The 19,211-nt window shown below is 41.2% G+C and overlaps 2 protein-coding genes across 3 annotated transcripts; both read right to left on the bottom strand.

Annotated features, from left to right (window-relative positions):
• Positions 1–1,268: 1,268 nt before the first annotated feature.
• On the bottom strand, positions 1,269–6,765 carry GLYATL3 (glycine-N-acyltransferase like 3). The gene is made up of 6 exons (XM_068413322.1): positions 6,698–6,765; positions 5,740–5,825; positions 5,065–5,172; positions 3,709–3,835; positions 2,826–2,952; positions 1,269–1,932 (listed from the first exon to the last, which is right to left on the bottom strand). The coding sequence occupies exons 2-6, from the start codon at positions 5,815–5,817 to the stop codon at positions 1,506–1,508; spliced, it is 867 nt and encodes a 288-aa protein (XP_068269423.1). The 5' UTR covers positions 5,818–5,825; positions 6,698–6,765; the 3' UTR covers positions 1,269–1,505.
• Positions 6,766–11,489: 4,724 nt separating this feature from the next.
• On the bottom strand, positions 11,490–19,148 carry CENPQ (centromere protein Q). Of its 2 annotated transcripts, none has more exons than XM_068407637.1 (9): positions 19,073–19,148; positions 16,703–16,869; positions 15,855–15,909; positions 15,063–15,177; positions 14,742–14,810; positions 13,355–13,484; positions 12,957–13,076; positions 12,616–12,693; positions 11,490–12,176 (listed from the first exon to the last, which is right to left on the bottom strand). In XM_068407637.1, the coding sequence occupies exons 2-9, from the start codon at positions 16,853–16,855 to the stop codon at positions 12,048–12,050; spliced, it is 849 nt and encodes a 282-aa protein (XP_068263738.1). In that variant the 5' UTR covers positions 16,856–16,869; positions 19,073–19,148; the 3' UTR covers positions 11,490–12,047. The 2 variants fall into 2 exon arrangements, with proteins under 2 accessions (XP_068263738.1, XP_068263731.1); XM_068407630.1 differs by having other exon boundaries at positions 11,491–12,176; positions 15,855–15,912.
• Between the last annotated feature and the right edge of the window lie 63 nt (positions 19,149–19,211).

Below are 19,211 nucleotides of genomic sequence, written 5' to 3'. Positions count from 1 at the left end.
GACTGCAAGTGTCTATATGTGCCCTTGTGACTTCAGTTGTCTAGACCTTGAGTGTTGTTTGGGATGTTTTATGACTGTCTATGTCCAGTGGGAGGCCAGAATAGTGTTGATCTCCGATTGGGCCTCTGAACATCAAGAAGGTGTCTCAAATATTCTAAGATGCCTGAAGTTGGACTAGACACCCATGTCTAGGCAAGTAAGTAGCGGCTTAGTCTACACTGTCATTATTCAGTGGAGATCTGAATACAATCAGTGGAGCCTAGACAGTGATTTGACTTAACCTAAACAGACACTTATGTTTGTTCAGTATTAATTGAACCCTGCCTGTACTGTTATTTCAGACACCATGGAGCATTGGAGATACCTGGAGATGCCTTCTGGACCAGCAGCTGCATATCAGGAAGGATACCCTAGAGCACTGCTTGCGTTTGGCCAATAAAATTGAGTCCCTGTTGTATTTTTATCATAGGCAACTTGTCTTTGATAGTTGTGCTGCTCAAGGAACAACCTCATAGTCATGTCATTACCTTCCCAGCCGGCTCCTGTGCAAAAGCCTTATCAGCTTTGGCATATTCAGGACTTCCATGTGTCCTCCCATGGCCTTCAGTGATAGCATCTTCATTGTTGCTCCCAAGCATTCTCCTGGCTCGTAGGTTTAGCCACGTCCCTAGAAAGTGTGGTCACTTCTCTTAAATACGTATCTATACTTGGACACTCTTGACTGAGAGACAACGTAGATATCTCACAGCTTCTGTCTGCCAAATTTTAAGTGAGGTTTAGACTGGTATGAAAACAATGAGACTTACTTCCACCCCCAGAAGGAGCATTTGCAAAGCATTTGGAGTAATTTACTGATAGAATTGATGAAAATGACTTCTAGCAATCCCTTTTGACTTGTGATAAAACACCTATGTGTTGAAGTTAAAATCTGCAAGACCCTTTATGCAGCCTTTGCATGTTTAGTTGTACCATGAATAGAAGATAGATAGACAGATTTGTAAACATGCACCTTGAGCATAAAGGAGACACACAGTAGAAAGGAGACAGACTTGTTTCTGTATTGGACATTAAAACACTTTATAATGTTTTTCTTTAATTCGGACTGCTCCTTGCAGGTTTCTCTGCTTCCTAATTTCACATACGTAAATTCACTCTTCTAGACCATCTTAGGGAAAGAAGAGGCTTGAGGACTTATGGGGTTAGAGATGTCCAAGGATCCTGCTGTGGATGTCCCAGAAAAAAGCTATAGAGAAGGAATAATTCTTCAGCCAGAAGCAGTACAATTGGAATATCCACTACAGTTGAATTATTAAATTTACAACCATTCCTAAGTCTTTTGGATTTGCCATGCACAGCTTTCCCTCAGCAGACAAGTCATGAGCAATTAATACCTTCTATTTTATTATATTGTATGATTTCTGATCTCACCCAAGTTATTAAATACTACCAAAGTGCTCCTGCAGTGCACAAAAGTTGATGTGAACGCAGAGGTTTGTGAGGTTTGTCTATAAGTGAGATTTGGCTAAAAAATGAAAAGGTGTGTGAATCACTCTGAAAAATGAGCAGGGAAGAAACTGGGCATTCATGCTTTTCAGCAAAGTTATTGATGGTATATTCGTCTCCAGGACATTACCCTGTGCTGGAAAGCCACAGCTATGTAATTTCTTAGCTAAAGTGGTAGCCACAAGCCTGCTATAACCCTTCCTCCGATGTTGTGGAAGAGTATAACTATGAATCATGGTGGCAAACTGGTCTGTCAGGCTCCAGGAGAGGGGATACCCATTGCCATCCAAGACACAGACACTGGGGAAGCAGCAAATGAGGTTAGAAAGGTACTTCTGGCTCCTTCGGTTGCCCCCCCGTGACCAGGTTTTGCTGAGCAGACTGGCATGGGAGATGTCCAGGTAAGCCAGCATTAATTTAGGGTCCATCCTAAAAGACAGTACAGAAACTGTATTAGGCAGAAAGATGTACATCATATTCTCTAAGCAACCATACTAGATTTAAAGCTGTCTTCTTCAGCCACATAGATTTCCAAGTCTGTATAAGAAAGGGGAATCAAAGAGAGCTGAGTTCATTAGGCTAGAGGTTTGGGAACATTTATAGAGGGCAGTGCCTCTCCATTTTAGGTCTTTGTTTATATAAACTCCTGAGTCCACACAACACACTCCAGAGGTGCCTTATTCCTTATAGGAAGAGTGGAGAATACATTAAGGAAGGCAAGGAGCACCAGTGACATATTAAGTAGCACAGGATAGTGGAAAGGATTTGATTTCCAGTCTCTCATCCTCCAAGACTGACAGATTCTCTCTGGATTTTGAATCCACTGCTGAGATATTTATTCCAGGAAAAATGGAGTGTCTGGTTCCCTTACTCTTGTGCTCTGATGTCAGACTGATATCTTGCCAGCAGAGGGATGTTAGAAAACTTAGAAGGCTTCAAGCAGTTGTGTAAAGGCCCCTTGTGAAAAATAAACTTTGCAGGAGTCCCAGGTCCATCTATCAAATCTAAGGAGCTTTGACACAGGAAGGTCAAAAGGAGATGGAAAGCAGACCTGTGGGTTCCATGTATACACAAAAAGAGGTGGGGATGGGGACTATTCTGGAATATAAAACTGCAAAAGTGATAGACTGGTTACGGAAAAATCTTGGTAAGTATTTAAGGGAATACTTCCTTCCTTACCAAGCAATTCCTCAGTCAGGTTTTTGACTCAGTCACATAGAAAGCCTAGCAGTCTTCCTGATATTTGTGATGTAAATGTACTTTCAGGAAATGTATTGCTATAGTAAGGACATTGACAAATGACATGGAGTGCTTAGACATACTGAAGCCTGACATCTGGCAGCATGGCCGGGTCTGAATGGATAACCATCTGGAAAGAGGATGTTCTCACATCTACCCGCTTAGATAAAGCCACTGTTCTGGATATTTCACATATTCCATCCTGAAGTCCTGTGTATACAAAGATAAATATTGAGGCACTTCATAAACAAAGCATTTTTTTTAAATAAAGTCCAACAGTACACTTATAATGGAACTAGTCAGGTATTTGAAATCTCCAAAATTATTAACTAGGTTGTCTCCACACTTTAGCTATAGCTTTACATATGTGAAGGTCAGAAGGCACCAAACTTCTCATTTAATCCAATCACCAGAACGATGAGGATGTAGACCCTCTCCAAGTGACCTCCCTATCTAACTCTTACCCAGTAATTTACCCAGTAAATTACCCAGTTGTAATACAAGGATTTCAATCATGGAGAAATCACGTGTTCCAGAAGCAAGTTCTTCTACCCTTCACCATTAAAAATGTGTGTATTGTTTCCCATTTAGGTCTTGTTTAGGTTCAGATTCCAAACACTGTCTCTCACTAAACCTCCAATTACCGCATTAACTACTGCTCAGCTTAGTCTGTATGTTGTCTACAGAATCCTATGGCCAGCAGCAAAAATAAACATAAACAAACATGCCTTCCTGGCAAGGAAATAGCTCCATCTAATTGAAAGCTGAACTCAAAATGGTAACAGTGAATAAGATAGGGATGAAATTCAAAAGCTAGAAAAGCCATATCCTACATCTTGTGTTTTACATAAGTACAAGAAGCCTTTCTATGGAGCAGAATGGCAGGGTCTGCACCCCATTAAGACTTTTTAAACCAACTAGTTTATCTATTCTGTTTCCTCTAAACCAATTAAGGCTGGACTGTACCTTGTATCTGAAAAATTTGTCCCCAGTTGATGACATTTGTGTTTTCCAGTAGCTCCTGGTAAGCTTGTAGCTCCTTGTAGAAAACTGCATGAGCATTGGTATAATGGTCAAGGTCATCTATCTCATTCTGGGGAGAAAAAATCTGGAAGAATTAAATATCCTCCCCCTTCCCGCATGCACATCTTTCACATCAGAATCAAAACTCACTGAAAGCCAACCCCAGAGATTTAACAAATGTTTGGAGCTTCAGGGAGGCTTCTTTTAGGACACTTTCAGTAGTGACTCTCAAGCAAGACAGCAGAAATATCTGTTGCTCTCCACAGTGTCATATTAGCAGAAAGCAGCAATGGTAGTAAGTCCTCATGTACCCAAGGCATGGTAACCCAAAGCTGGTGGCAGTTTCTTGAAAATCTTGCCTAATTCAAAGCTCACCTCTACTACTGGTTGTCCCAAAAACCATGCTGTGTTATATGGTTGCCAAGATCAACATGTTTAGAACACATCTCTTCTGGTAAACAAAATAGTACCAATGCTTGTTCTCCGCCCCTGAGCTGAAATAGCATGGTCTGGCCTCATCAGTACTATTAAACTCTCATAGTCTCCAAAACAGGTTGGAAACATCCAAACTGCCAACTGGGGATTGTCCATGTCCTGTGCCGACTCCTGCATTGCTGGCCTAGGAGAGCTTGTTGTCCCAGAGAGCATGCCAACGATTTAACTGCACAGGCAGTACTCATAGTACCCCACATGAGACTACACCACCAAGACCTTGTCCCCTAGCCTGGAGACTCAAATTCATGCAACTCAGAGATTGCTTTATCATGGTGAACAGAAGGGGCTGAGTCAATGCCCCTTCCAGCATTTCTTTATCACTGCCTGTCATGGAATAAAAGACTGCAGAAGGACCCTTCTTTCACTTTGTAGCCACACCTGCCCATCACAACCTCACTAAGGCTCTTCTGTCTGCACAAAGACTAGAGAGACCAAGGAATCCTGGGAAAGTTCACTCAGGTGGTGTGAGTGCAGGTAAAATGTGTCTCTACATAAGCTATGCAAGTTATTCTTCAGTCGATGCAAACAGGATAATTATGATCAATTAGAGCGTGTACTTCATCGGTAAGCTTGGTTAGGCTATAATTGCTAGGCAGAATGTTTCAGGAAAGAGCAGCACTCCCTACAGTGGAGTTTGTGCTGGCACACACTGGGTTGTCCTATTGCATTTTCCAGTTCCTTCCCACCCCTGTTACATGCTTCCTATATAAAGCCAGCCCCATCCACAAAGCTCTTGGAAAGCTGAGCCTCAGTCATGTTGGATCCACCTCTCAGAAACAAAGATAATAAACCATGTCAATCTACCTCCCTCCGTGGCCGGGTGATAACAGCTTTGAAGTCTGGCCATGAGTCCACCACCACTTCCTTCCTGAAGGGGTTCCCTCGGTTGATGTTCATCACAGCTCCATAAACCTGAAGGGTGAACAGCCAAGAGAAGAAAGGCAGTTAGAGACATGCTACTGTGGCATCTGTGTTATAAACCAGAGACTGAACCAGTGACACGAAGCTGAAAGCACACATTTAGATTTTCATACACACACACACACCCATTTATCACATAGGTTGATACCTACACACTCACCAGTAAGGCATATTACAGAATCACACAGAATCACAGAATCAATCAGGTTGGAAGAGACCTCTGGGATCATCGAGTCCAACCATTGCCCTGACACCACCATGTCAACTAGACCATGGCACTAAGTGCCATGTCCAGTCTATGAAGATAAACAATTGCCTAATTTTGCCAACCCTAATTACTTTGGAGAGGAGGTGAACCAGTTTGCTTCTCTCTTTCTTATGTGGATTTGGGTTAGTAAGCAGGGCCAAATGGATATCTCAGATGTAGTCATCTAAACAGCAAACATCAGTCAGCCCAGAAGCAGCACAACCCTCTCCCCACAGCTGTGATTCCCCAGCAAATATCCTGAATTCACTGATGGAGATACCACAGAAAACAATAGGTCAGTGCTGTGTTACCTTGAGGGACTCGGGGAAACTCCACCTTAGCATTTTCTCCAGCATCTGCAGCTTCATGGAGCAGCTGAGCACCAGCATCTTCCTTTCTGGAAACACATACAAGGTATAAAGGGCCACTCAGAAAAGCAATAATCTGGAGGATCTAAGTGTCATAATTGTTAATTTCATAAAATACAATAGCTGCCACAAGTGCCCTTTTTCAGCGTTTTCCTATGGAAAGCATTTTAGGAATAATTTTTTTTTCAATGGATGGATGTGCAGAGAAGAGCAAGATGGGATGGTGTTTGGCAGACCAAGTTGGAGTTGGAAAATCCTGGACTTCATTTGTTATTCTACACCAGGTTTCTTGTGCAACATCAGGCAGGTCACTTACAGATAGGTTCAAAAAGAGGGCTTTCTCATGTCTGCCCCAAAATATCATGTTAGTTTTTACTGGTAAAAACTGTAAAAATAAATTCTTACCATCAAATGCTTTAAGCCTAGATATGACTGAGCTCTCTTACTGGTTACTAACAAGTAATTTGTACTTTGTTAATTCAGCTTTAACTTTTTAGACCATGATTTGGGACAGTTTATTCCCCAGGGTAATCTCTTTAGCAGAGGAGTTACTGTGAGAATGACAGCCACAAATCTTATTTGTGAAAAAGCTGCCTTCCCTTGGAAATTATTTTTTCTTTCCACCTTTGCTGTAAATCCAAAGTAGCCCATCCAAAACAACATAGCTACAGTCTGTCAAAAAAACCCAACAACAACAACAACAAAGCACTCCAAACCCCAAAAAAACCTCCAAGAAGCAATAAACATGTATCTTCACTTTAAAAATCCAAGGAAAAAATTCAAATGTGAAGGTTTCTCAAAAGTATCACATCCTTCATCCTCTCTTTTACCTCTTAAATGTGCATCAATTAATCTTAAAAGCATCTCCTTTTGCTGGAGTTCATTATAAATCTTCACATACCTTACAAATTGTTGCAGCCATCAAGTATCCACCTTACCACTAACAAACATCTTATAAGCAGCCACCTGTCAGGATTAGAGATGGAGCAATAAATCCTGTAGCAGGGGGCTAGGTGGTCATCCATCCTCAGCTCCCACATTTGCTTATTAAACACTATATGGCTACTACAAAGGTACTGATCCAACACACAGATCACAAGTAAAACAACAACCAGGTGCTACTCAATCTGATTTTCCTATGTTTTTAAAGGAAATAAAAAGCATCTGCATACTACAAATATTGAAGGGTCTCAGCATTGATGGCTTGGCTTGTCAGCACTATTTATTAACCTTATAGTTGATCTTCTACTGCAAGTTGGTCAGGGAGTCTCCAAGATCACCGCTATGACCGATCTGTTACCCATAGAAAAGGCTTCTATTCACTTATTCTTAATACAATGCACCAATCTGGCCTTTTTCTTATTTTGTTTAATTCTACAGATGCACAGCATGTAGGTTTTTTTTCTAAAGGTTTTTGAATCTCGTAACTTGAATCTTCCTTCCATATTTAGGTTTCAAACATTTAGACATTTCCAAGTGAGGAGGCTTTGTTTAACAGAGAAACAACACAACAGTCAGCACTAATTGGCTCTTGTTGTGGTCCTTGCCAGACAGATTAAGGGTTGAACAAACCACAGCATTAAGCAACACATTTACAGAGGCAATCTGCTCCCCAGGTCAGGGTAGATATATGTGAACAGAGCAAGATAGTGAAGCTCAGGCTGCTCCACTAAGATATCTGTGCCTCAGATAAGAAAATATCTTCTAGCATCCATGTGATCCACCAACAGCCTCAAGCCCTCCCCTTGTTCCTTGCCTTGCTTCACCAAACATAAAAATAAAAAAAAAATCTCATTTAATGACCAAATGTGCATATTTACCTTTCTTGAAGCTTATACTCCATTTCCAAGGGGAAAACTGCCTCTGTGTCACAATGCATCAGTATGCATGTAACTACATCTAAAGGCACCATCGATACGTGTCTGAATATACAGCTACTTTTACCTAAGGACAGTTCTTACAGCTCTATGCCTGGAAGCGCTTTCAGATTGTAAAATAAATATTGCACTGATAGACCACCCACCTGATCGCTTACCTGCTTTCAGTCTTGTAGCTCGTCCTTCCAAACTGCAGTGATAAGCTTGAAGTTAGGAGACAACAAACTGCATCCCCTTTGTGGCTGCTTCTGCATGGGGAATGACGAGAGCCCTTGTCCAGAACCTTAAAACTATAATTTTATTGATCCAAATTTTTCTAAACTCGTATATTGTTCCTAAAAGGTTTATTCTTTCTTTTGCGGAGCATGGAAATAAAAGCAGATCCAGCCACACCTTCAGAGGAGGAGAGACTCGGTAAGCATAGTTAATGAAGTGTCAAAAGGCTTGTTCAGGAGTTTAGGCTCTAGCAAGAACCTTTAATTTTTTCATTAGGACATATAATCTCTGCATTCATACCAATGAGTGATCTGCTTTGCACATACTTATAATTACCCTTTTTCTTCTCAGTGGTAGTGAAATTAAAGTAGTCAGTTCTCTTTCTCAGTGCTAAGCTTCATGCCATGAAGGAATTAAGAGCCTGAGGTAAACTGAGACATGTTCTGCCAGAGAAAACCAACCCAGCTAAGCAGCCCCAAGCATCGTTTGGGGTGGCAGCCCTGTTCACCCTTTGCCTGATATTTTTGTTTGTCCTAGACAGTCCAGTTTGATGATGCTAACCTATATTGCCCTTTTGATTTGGACTTGATAAATTACGGCAGAAGGTAGAAGAGTCAATAGAGAAGGAACATTGAAGTGTTACGGGAGAGCACATGCAGAAAGATGTTTTATTTGAGCATGAGAAAGAGTTGATAAGGATATGGATTGATTTTTTTTTATGTTTGGGCATGGTTTAGTGGTGGACGTGGTAGTGTTAGGTTAATGGTTGGACTTGGTCTTAAAGGTCCTTTCCAACCAGAACGATTCTATGATTCCTGCTATATCTTAAGAAATCTGTAGCTTGTAACTTACCTACTTGAAGCCAAGGTTTGTGCAATTGAAGAGCTTCAGATGCTCCGAGCTCAAACCACCCAAGTTCACAGCTCCACACACACTGATCAACAGTGAACCTTCTCCTAGAAGAGTCCTCTAATCTCATCAGTAATCAGAACCTGATCATTCTGCAACTCTGCCCAAGGGTATTCACCATCAAGTAAGTTGACCTAAGATCACCTCCGAAAAGTCTGGGTTTATGTTCCTGTTTTATGTTGTCCTATTTATGTGTGCATGACAATCCCAAAGTAACAACATCCACAGCCAGCCAGCCTATCATAAATCACCCAATATCAGGAAAAAAAAAAATATAATAATTATGGCTTGCTTCTGTAACACAGTACCTCCATCGCTAGTGACAGCTTGGCACTGCATTTACATGGCCTCAGGATTGAGGCTCATCAGGTGCTCTTTGTTTTACTTAGCTGCGTAATTTAGTATTTCCCCTAATTGACCGGGGGTCTATGAATAATTATTTTGTTATCTTTGTATGGTACAACCACAGTTTTATACACACAGCAGTAACAAGCCGTTATTCTATGTTGAATGAGATATTTGTGACTAACGCAATGACATAGAATAGAGAAATACAGGCTGAGCATGGTAGGAGAGGCCTTGAGAGATGGAGGTACGGGATGTGGTGCAGAGAAGTACAGGTATGGGGTGATAAGTGAGGAGGCACGGGAGAGCGGTGAGGACGATAAGAGTTGAGGCTTGGCACAGGAGACCCCTCAGCTACACTCACCAACAACCAGATCAGAAAATACAGACCCGGAGCTGGACAAAACTGATTTTAGGAGTAACAAAGAAATAACACGTAATGTACATGAAAGACATTATATGCTGCCCCACCAGGGAGTGCTCCCTCTTTGCATATAAACACTCTTTTGAGCATAACACATTGCAATCTAAACAACTAGATTTGGAAGGAAGAGACCACAAATCTCAGTTCCAGGGGCACAGGAATAATTCCAAAAGGTCTTGTAATTACAGCCTTTCTTGGGGAAACATAAGAAATGATGCAAATAGCTCAACAAAAATTCATCCTATTTCAGTACCTCGTCTTTCCCAGTGTCAGCACGTATGATTAAAAGTACATCAACAATGTATTAGTACAGTGTCCAAACCATTGTCTCTGATGGTTATATGCTTCACGTATTTGTTTATGTCTTTTTCACACCTGTTTATACACTTTGGCTTAGACAGAATCTTCTGGCACTGGTACGCAGAGTACCAGATAGCTGGCATGCATGAAAATCATTAACCCATAAACTGGATTAAACTACTTCGGGGTAGCGGTTATGTCAGTAAGTGCTCCCCTTGCTGAGTGACCAATAATTTGAGAAATAGTTCTGAGTATTTATATACTTTTTGATGTGATTCAGTAGAAAGCAAGAAAGCACCTAGTCTGATTTCCTGATCCTACATGTAGCAACTACAGAGAGGCTTTTAATCTCTCCTAGGAGAATAGATATAATTAGCTCATGCCTCGTTAAGAGTACCAGCAGCTTGTAAACAAACGAACAAGTGTTCGTGTGGTAAGTCAATGCAAAGAGCACTGCTGTCTTCTAGCTGATAATTTGACTGGAGAAGGCACTTTATAATAACTGAATCTTTTAAGGGAGAAGTTCTATCATGGAAAAAATAGAGAAGAGATTAAAGTGCATGGAAAAATAGACTTTTGACTTAATTTTCTTTCTCTAAAGCTGAAGAATATCTGACAGTTAATGAAATAGAAGGTGGGTACACAACTCTGAAATTAGAGCTTTGCTCTATTATGCTCTTATCTGCGTTCCCCAACCATCTGGCTAAACCAGGTGTGAATGTATTTTTTTAAATTTTAAGCAGTTAATATGAAAATATAAAAAAAATCCTATACATTTGATAAAAGCGTCACGGTTTAAAGCTGGGCCGGCTATTAAACCTGTGGCAGATGCTCTCTGTTAACCCTCCCCGCCCACCTGAAGGGAAAGGGGAGAGAGACTTACAGGCTGGAAAGTTAAAACAGTTTTAATAAACTATAATAATGAAAAAGAGCATAATAATAATATTGGAATAATCAAATATATACAAATATACACAAAACCAAAATTGAGCTCCCGGGATATCGGCCACGTCACCCCCGGCACTGCAGGGCAGGCTCCGGGAAGGCCTAGGCTGGGCCCAGCGATGGATTCAGGGATGCACGGATCGGGATCGGGGGCAGCAGGAAAACGGGCAGAGTCCTCCTTGGACACTGGCCAAAGGCTCAAGCCGCAGAAGCAGCCCAAAGCAGCCCAAGCAGGCAGAGGCCCCCAAAAAGAAACAGAAGAGGCCCCCCAAAACAGCAGAAGGATGGAGGAAGGCTGAGACCCTCGTGATCCCCCCGCTTTATACTGAGAATGACGTGTATGGGATGGAATACCTCGTTGGTCAATTTTGGGTCACCTGCCCTGTCCGCTCCTCCCTGCAGGTGCGACCCCCCTTTGGCTCCTCACTCGTAAGCAGTGAGGAATTTAGCAGTGACCTTGGTTTCTCTAAGAACAAGTACAGCAAGAGCCTTTCTGCACAACATCCCTACTGGTGCCTCAGTGATAACTATAAACTTCGAGCGTTATCAGTCCTGGAAGCAGACACTGTCTGCAAAACATGCAGTTAGTTTCAGACAGTGCAGTTACTTAGAAGACACTTAACTGAAAGTAAAAATCACTGAAAGGAAAATTGGCCTGGTTTAGGCCAAACCAGGACAAAAATGTTATTCAATTTCCTGCCATGAAGGGTTTTTATTAAAAAATGGTAAGAAAGTTGAAACAGGGATTTGCAACTGAGCATTAGATAAGCATATTTTTACTACATGTCTCAGGTTTAAAGAGGCTTTAACTCCAAAACAAAAGTTAGTTTGGTAAGACAGACTGCCTTCACTGATTTACAGATGTGATATAGAAGTCCAAATATAATGGAACAGGTTGCCTTATTATACAAAAATGCCCAAATAAACCCAGGATCCATTTCTCTCTCTTCTTCTAAGACAGTATATCTCATCATTAGAAGTCATCAGAGGTCCAAAAAAAAAAAAAAACCCCAAAAACCTTGGCTGATCACTTAAATCACTAAAGTCCCAGAATGTATCTACACATTTATATACCGATATTCCTAGAAAATGTTTTAACAGAAATTCAGCAGTCACAACAGGAAAGCCATTAGGAAGAAAACACTGCTTCCATGATTAGCATCCTGCTGCTCTACATTAACAGAGTGCTGGCATAGATTATCTTCTTCAAAGGAGACTCCGTATATTTTGGTTTCTCAAAGGAAATCCACCTTCTCATAGGTTTTTTCAATGAGGGTTAACATGTTCTTCAAGTCATCTGACTGCTGAATAGCGTTCATATCCTTTAAAAGACCTTTCTGATTTTTTATCTTCAAAATTTCTTCCTAAAGAAGGAAAGATAAAATAATAGACAACAAATAAAAACCAGCTTTCATTGAGTCCGACAGAAATTTCACTTTCATGCAGCCTAGCTGTACCTAAATACAGCTAAAATAAAAAGGATTCAAAGACACACAATGGGACAGTCTTCCTTCCATCAGTTACAGAGAGATATATTTCAGAAATGATTACAGGCTCCCTAGACCATAGGGTTCCTAGGAAAAGACATGTGATCCTTTAAATGGCAAGTTTTATAGGGTTTTGTTCTGTTTTTAAAACGTAAGCATATAGTTCTCAATGAAAAGAAAAAAAAAAGAGAAAACTTTCAGATATTTCAGAATTTTCAGAATTGCCCCCTCTGGCAGAGGTTAAGTGATAAAAAGCATATTCTGTTGCCTGTCTTCTCATAACCAAGGTGTCTCTGAAAATATATTTCATGCTCACCTGCAAAGTAGGTGCCTGTAAACTGTGCTTGGGGAGTTCTGGAAGGTGGAGTGCTCCACTGCCATTTTCCTGGAATACCTAGAAGGGGGAAAAGAGGAAAAAAAGAAAATACAAACCCAAACATCAGGCACACAAGTAGGAAAATAAACTGGTGTCATCATCAAACTTCTGAAAACTGAACTTCTTAATTTTGCAGCTGAAGTCGGAAAGACTGAAAAGATACATTCCCAAAGGCAAATAAGGCCTTCCTAATATGATACTCTCTGCAGAAACAGCTTGGGTGCGATAGCTCTGGAAACGCATTCTCCTTAGAGGAATGCACCAGTGTCCATTGGAAATACCTTCTTGGCCTTTTTTTCATCTTCCTCTAACTGGTTCTTGAGCACCTGGATTTTGTACTGGAGCTGCTGTACATTTTCTTCAACACGTTCTGCTGATCGCGCAGCTTCATTTATTTCTTCCTAAGACAAAATAAGACAGAAAAACAAAATAAAATTTACTTTAGAGATGGTGAGCCTTTTGTATATAAGGTACTGATGATCAACATCATCTGAGTCACTGAAAAAACATCCTAAAAGATACACTGCTTTGTAGCGAAGGTGGGTGACAATGATGAACAGTGGACAACTCCTCCACAACAGCATAGGCATAGCCAGCAGTCCTTACTACTAAGACGTTACAAAACACTGAGCAGCAGCAGACAGGTAAGACATTTTCTTCCCTTCCTTGCCTTTCATACCTGCAATTGTACCAAAGACTCTTCATTTGTCTCAAGCATTTGTTTCTCTGCCATTTGAAGGCTCGGGAGATTCTTCAGGTTGCCCAGCTTCCCTGGAGGCACCTTTAAAGTCTTGAAAAATCTCAGCACCCTTTATTAGAGAAAAAGGAAAGCATGACTTGTTTGGAGTTCTTTGCAAAACAAAAAGAAAACTGACTAATAACTACTCTGGGGAAAAACTAAACTCAGTTTAGCCCAATTGCTGCCAGTGAAGTAAGAGGATCCAGACAGGAAGAAAAGATGTCTTGTTTTCCAAAAATCATGTGGAATAGATGTCTAAGGAAGGAACGAGGAATAAGAAAACCCATCATTCTAACATTTGCTATTATACTGACATCATGTGGTTTCTATCCATTGGCCTGTACACTCCCTGACTGTAATCTGACATTAACTAATATTTTCCCAGTTCTGACCTTTCTGCTTTTCAAAGTAAAGCTAAGTTCTAAAAGCAGCATTATTAACTGCTTCCACACAAAATCATTTTAGTTAAATCTGTAAATGCTTTTGTGAAATATGATATATAGCTCTATGTCAGAAGAAGAGTTTTAGCTTGCTCCCAATGGTCCTTCTGATTCTGAGGAAGACTTGAATTCTTCCAAGTTGGATCTGTCTGTTAGATACACCAAACTGCCACAATTTCCATACATCTTAGATGAGACTGCAGGAGTTTGGCAACTCAGAAATCAGACCCAACACGTCACAAATTAAACATTAAAAAAAAAAAAAAAAAAAGAAAACCATTTATGAAAAACTAGATCCTCATGTTTGAATCTTGAGGTACTGTAAGAACAAAAGCAGCAATGTATAGGCTTAGGCTCCATGTTGATAAGAGCCTGGTGTATCAACACACATGCACACAATAATTCTCAGACACTCAAGCATAGACAATTACTCCCACAATTACATGTAAAGGCTACAAGTTACACCCCAAGACAAAATTTCAACTCTCTCTGAAGTAACTTCAACAGTCAGAAAATGAATTAGCATTTAAGAAAATTTAGCTATAACTGCTCCTGCCACTATCATGAAATGACAACAAAATAAATAGCTGCCCACAAATTTAAACCCTATATAAAAAGTACAACACTGATCAAGGAGCTCTTAAGAATACCTCCTAGGTTCTGTTACACATATAGAAGTAGTTAAGGTGGGTCTTTCAATAACTCTTACTTGACTATTTCAATCAATGTACCGTCAAGATATTTCCCTCCTTGATTTTGCATCAACTCTCTCTTCCGAGATTTCCTAAATGTGATTTTTCCCAGAAGCAATTGTCTAAGCATGGTACAAAAAAACTGGGTAAATTAAATCCCTTCTTTTTTTTTTTTCTTAAATTATAATTTCTTACCTTTCTTTCAGTAAATTGAGGTGCTTCTGAACATCATCTTTTCTCTCACTTTGTTGGCACAAAACAGATCTGGAAAGAAAAGAAAGGCAGAATTTTCATCTCAAAGCCTGCAAGCACAAGTGAAGTGAACATAATCAGAATTTCTCTAGCAAAAAATTTCCAACTTCAGATAGAAATTGTTATATTATACTGGACAAAATATACACAGCCAGCCATACTGCCCCAAAAAGCTCCAAAGCTTCTCCAGTTCAAGCAAGGTTACGACTTTCACTTTATTCCTTGTGGAAACAGAGAAGAAGCACCAGGATATTTGGCACTTACAATATTACTGAATCCATTACAGTTTCCAGAAACTGCCTGCTGCTCTCTGAGAGAGTCTGCCAAGATCCTATTTTAGCACTGGTTAGTTTCACCTTTTTTGAAGAACCTTTTTCTCCTGTTAACACAAAGGAAAAAAGTGTCAAACCTGGATAAACAGCTTTGTGGCTCAATTCAGTCACATCGTAGTCAAAGATGTAACAGTTAAGATTTTTCCATGTCACAAAACTATCAGGGCAAATCTATCCACATTAGGTGGTACTTACCGTTTGCAAGTCACAAGTTGTTTAAAAAGCACAAAATAGAAAAGGTTCTTTCTTACAGCAGTTTCATTCTAAACAGATACTTTCCCAAAATGATTGGTGATACAAGTGAGAAAACCCAGAATAAAATAAAAAAAAAAAAAAAGTGGGAATATACATAAGCAAGAAACTCAATGCAGCAGGGGCCTCATCTCATTTGTATGTTCAATACAACACACGCCAGTCTTAAGACAGAAGGTTAACAGAGAAGACAATGACCTCTGAAGAGAAAGATAAATGTTCTGGGTGCTTGTGGAATTTTACAAGCGAAGAACACTACTTGCAAACAAAAGCGTATGGTTAATACGAATGCACACTAAGACTGTACTGCAAATATTTGCTGTTACTGTTCAGAAAGCAAACTTTGAAACTTATTTCAGTGACGCCTCAGACATCTATGATTTCAACACAGCAGTTACTACTTTTACTTCCAGTGTTTTTTCAAACCACTGAATTTGCACAAGACAAACATAAGGAAAGAATACAATCCTACCTGCAGGGGAATAGTCCTCATCTTCCTTAGCTTTCCTTTTGACTGTCTGAAGGACCTGCTGAAAAGATAAAAATTACAGCAAACATGGTAATTTTGAAACATCCTCTGCTGTGCAGTCAGTCATATACTACTAGGAACCTGCTATAAAAAGGCTGTGAAAGCACTTCAGTGCCTGACAGAGGTCTGTTGCTATTGACCACATAAAAGGCTTTTTGAACTGTGAAACAGTAATTCATCTCGAGCACGTTAAGGAAAGCAATTCACTCTTCTTAATTCCTCCCATTCTAAGAATGGGGGCATGAAATAAGAAATGCACAAGTTATTTGGCTAGATAGCCAAATCTTGAGATCATGCTGTTCATAAATTCAGTGGTTAAGCAAGCCCTCTCCAACAGAAAGCTGCCTAGCCCAATCCTGAGACACGCAGAGAATATTCTCCAGAACAGAATAAACATCATCTGAGCTGCACGAAGGCTGATCTTATCACTCTGTTCAAACAGATGCTATGCAGTCCTCAAAACTGCACAACTAGCTTGCCTTTTTATTAATGATCAGGCAATGCTTCCCTCTACGTGCCATAGGCACATTAGCATGGAACTAGAAATTCTGGAAACAAGGAAGCAGGGAGGACGGAAACCTCCTGCGGAGCAGAAGGGCAAAAGCTCACTTGATCTTGATTTTCAGTACAGTGAAGTCTCAAAAGAGCTGTTCACACTGGACATTTCCTCAAGAGGACTACATTTAGTTAATGAAATATTATCTACAAATTTCAATAGAAAATTGGGCAAAAGTGCCTTTTTTTTTTCTTTGGTTAATTTTCTAACTTGTTTGATCCAAAATAATGATTACCTTTCTTTTTTGACCTTGTTTTCTTCCTTCTCCATCTGTTCCCTTTTTTTTGCTGGAAGGCCCTTGTTGATTTTGTGATTTAAAAGCTTTTTTTGCTGATCCCCCACCAGTGGTCTCCCCCACTTTACTGGAAGATGTGTGGCGGTGTTTCATTATCTATAAACCAACTGGAACAGGAGGAAACAAAAACAAAATTAAAATCCGGCACTTATCATCCATACAGTACAAACCATACATTAACATGCAAAATGACAGAAATACCCAGTGCTAAATGAGCCCAAATGTTTGAATATTTGCTAACCAAAGTCTAAATCTTGCATATTGATCTAAGTGCAGGACCACTAAAAAGCATTCCCATTTGCCTTTTAGACAAGTCACTGCGTGTTTCACATGTCTTTCTAAACTTAAAATCCAGCATGTCTGTATGTACCTCGAATACTGTGTTCAGTTTTGGGCCCCTCACTACAAGAAAGACACTGAGGTGCTGGAGAGAGTCCAGAGAAGGGCAACGAAGCTGGTGATGGGGCTAGAGAATAAGTCTTATGAGAAGTGGCCGAGGGAACTGGGGGTGTTTAGCCTGGAGAAAAGGAGGCTGAGGGGGACCTTATCACTGTCTACAACTACCTGAAAGGAGGTTATAGCGAGGCAGGTGTCGGTCTCTTCTCCCAGGTAACAAGTGACAGGACAAAAGGAAACAGCCTCAAGTTGTGCCAGGGGAGGTTTAGATTGGATAGCAGGAAAAATTTCTTCACTGAAAAGGTTATCAAACATTGGAACAGGCTGCCCAGGGAAGTGGTGGAGTCACCACCCCTCGAGGGATTTAAAAGAGGTGTCAATGTGGTGCTGAGGGACATGGTTTAGTGGTGGACTTGGTAGTGCTGGGTTAACGGTTGGACTCGATGATCTTAAAGGTCCTTTCCAACCAAAACGATTCTATGATTCTATGCCAAAGAGCAGCAATGGTAATGCAATGGTAACTGCACTGAGAACAGTCTAACTTGTTCTTAAAGGCCTCCAACAACAGAAATTATTTTTCCTTCTAATGCAGTTCAGTACATTCATCCTACTACCAGGACCTTTTACCCCAGCATCTAACCATGATGTTGCTTGTTGCAGTTTAAACCTTTTGTTACTCCCTATAGAGATGGAGGCAAAAGGAGTCACACTGAAGAGAGTAATCATCACATCCCACAAACCTCTTTTCTAAGCACAGCGACTCAGGTGTGTTCAGTTTTCCTTTCATCCCCTCAAGCCGCTTCTTCCCTCATGCAGAGGCCCCGTCACAGCTCGCCAGGCGACAGTCATGACCGACACCAGGTGAACAAAAGCCCTGTGTCTCACCCCTCTCCAGTAACTACTGATTGCATGTCCAGCACACCTCAGGGTGATACCAGACGGTTTAGTAAAAGTAGGCCTCAGAGCATGCCCTAAAAGGCCCACTCTGTGTAACCTTTCGACAGAATCAACTTTTCTTTCAGCAATTTTCCTTTCAGCTATAATAACAGTACATTCAGAAGCTAACGGCGTGTTTTGCAGACAGTGTCTGCTTCTGGCACTGATAACACTTATAGTCACCACTGACTCTTACTTAGGCTTAGTCTTAGAGAATCCAAGGTCTCTGTTAAATTCCTCACTAATTACAAAGAAGGGCAGAGATAAGCAAGACTGTGAACAACATCTTTGTAGTGTCTTAACTGACTTGTTTCACAGCTCTGGCGCCAGGAGTAGAGATAAATCCTGTAAGAACCAGAACAGGATCTTTTCCTTGGAGCCACCCGCGTGTGTCAACAGAAAGGGCTCGACCCTTCCACAGAAGCGGGGTCATACAGCGGACAGCATAGCTATGGGGGGTTACGACCACTAGAGACCCCCAGACACCACCCAAGACCCCTTCCCCCATTTAGTAAGCATGCACAAAGACGATTACGTAATGTATTAGCATATGCATAAGTTTCTTGGAATAGGTGGGCTTTACTCGGAATTGTATGAATATTCATTTTTCTATAATATATATAATGAGTGTGCTTTTGTCCCTGGGTGTGCATGCTAGGAGGAGAGATCCCCCATGCACCCAGCGCTGCAATAAACCAATGTCGGTTTTCTAAACTACCTTTTGCTTTAGAGAGTTTCCTTGGTTACTATTTTCCGGTAACAAGGGTGCGAGGCCGAACCACAACTCCCGGCACGCAGCGCTGCCCGCCACCGCTGCGGCACCGGCCCGCCGAGCGAAACGCATGCTGGGAGCTGTAGTCTTCACCACTCATGCCCCCCCCCCCCCCTTCCCCAAACTCCTCCTCCCCGCTGCTGCCGGATAACACAGCGGGAACCTCCACAAAACCTCCCCTCAGCTCATCCCGCCCCGGCACTCACCGCCCCGGCGCCTCCTCAGGGCTCCCGCCGACCCCGCGTCAGACCGCAAAGCCGTTAGCGAACCGCTTTCCCCGCGCAGCCGGGCGCATGCGCAATGCCGCTTCCCGCCTCCTGCTGGGAGCGCAGGGAGGCTTTGTGC

Source organism: Nyctibius grandis, chromosome 1 (genome assembly GCF_013368605.1).
Source record: "Nyctibius grandis isolate bNycGra1 chromosome 1, bNycGra1.pri, whole genome shotgun sequence".
In the NCBI taxonomy this organism is placed as follows: Eukaryota; Metazoa; Chordata; class Aves; order Nyctibiiformes; family Nyctibiidae; genus Nyctibius; species Nyctibius grandis.
This window is presented reverse-complemented; position numbering and strand designations above follow the sequence as displayed.

Bases quoted from the DNA above. Each gene is read 5' to 3' on its own strand.
- GLYATL3 (XM_068413322.1), bottom strand. From the start codon at position 5,817: ATGCTGGTGCTCAGCTGCTCCATGAAGCTGCAGATGCTGGAGAAAATG. The intron at 5,173-5,739 runs GTAACACAGCAC...TTCACCCTTCAG, and splicing joins GTTTCCCCGAGTCCCTCAAG to GTTTATGGAGCTGTGATGAA. The intron at 1,933-2,825 runs GTATGTCTAAGC...ACTGTCTTTTAG, and splicing joins CTGCCAGATGTCAGGCTTCA to GATGGACCCTAAATTAATGC.
- CENPQ (XM_068407630.1), bottom strand. From the start codon at position 16,855: ATGAAACACCGCCACACATCTTCCAGTAAAGTGGGGGAGACCACTGGT. The intron at 15,913-16,702 runs GTAATCATTATT...TTATCTTTTCAG, and splicing joins AACAAGGTCAAAAAAGAAAG to CAGGTCCTTCAGACAGTCAA. The intron at 13,485-14,741 runs GTAAGAAATTAT...TCTCTAATAAAG, and splicing joins CTCAATTTACTGAAAGAAAG to GGTGCTGAGATTTTTCAAGA.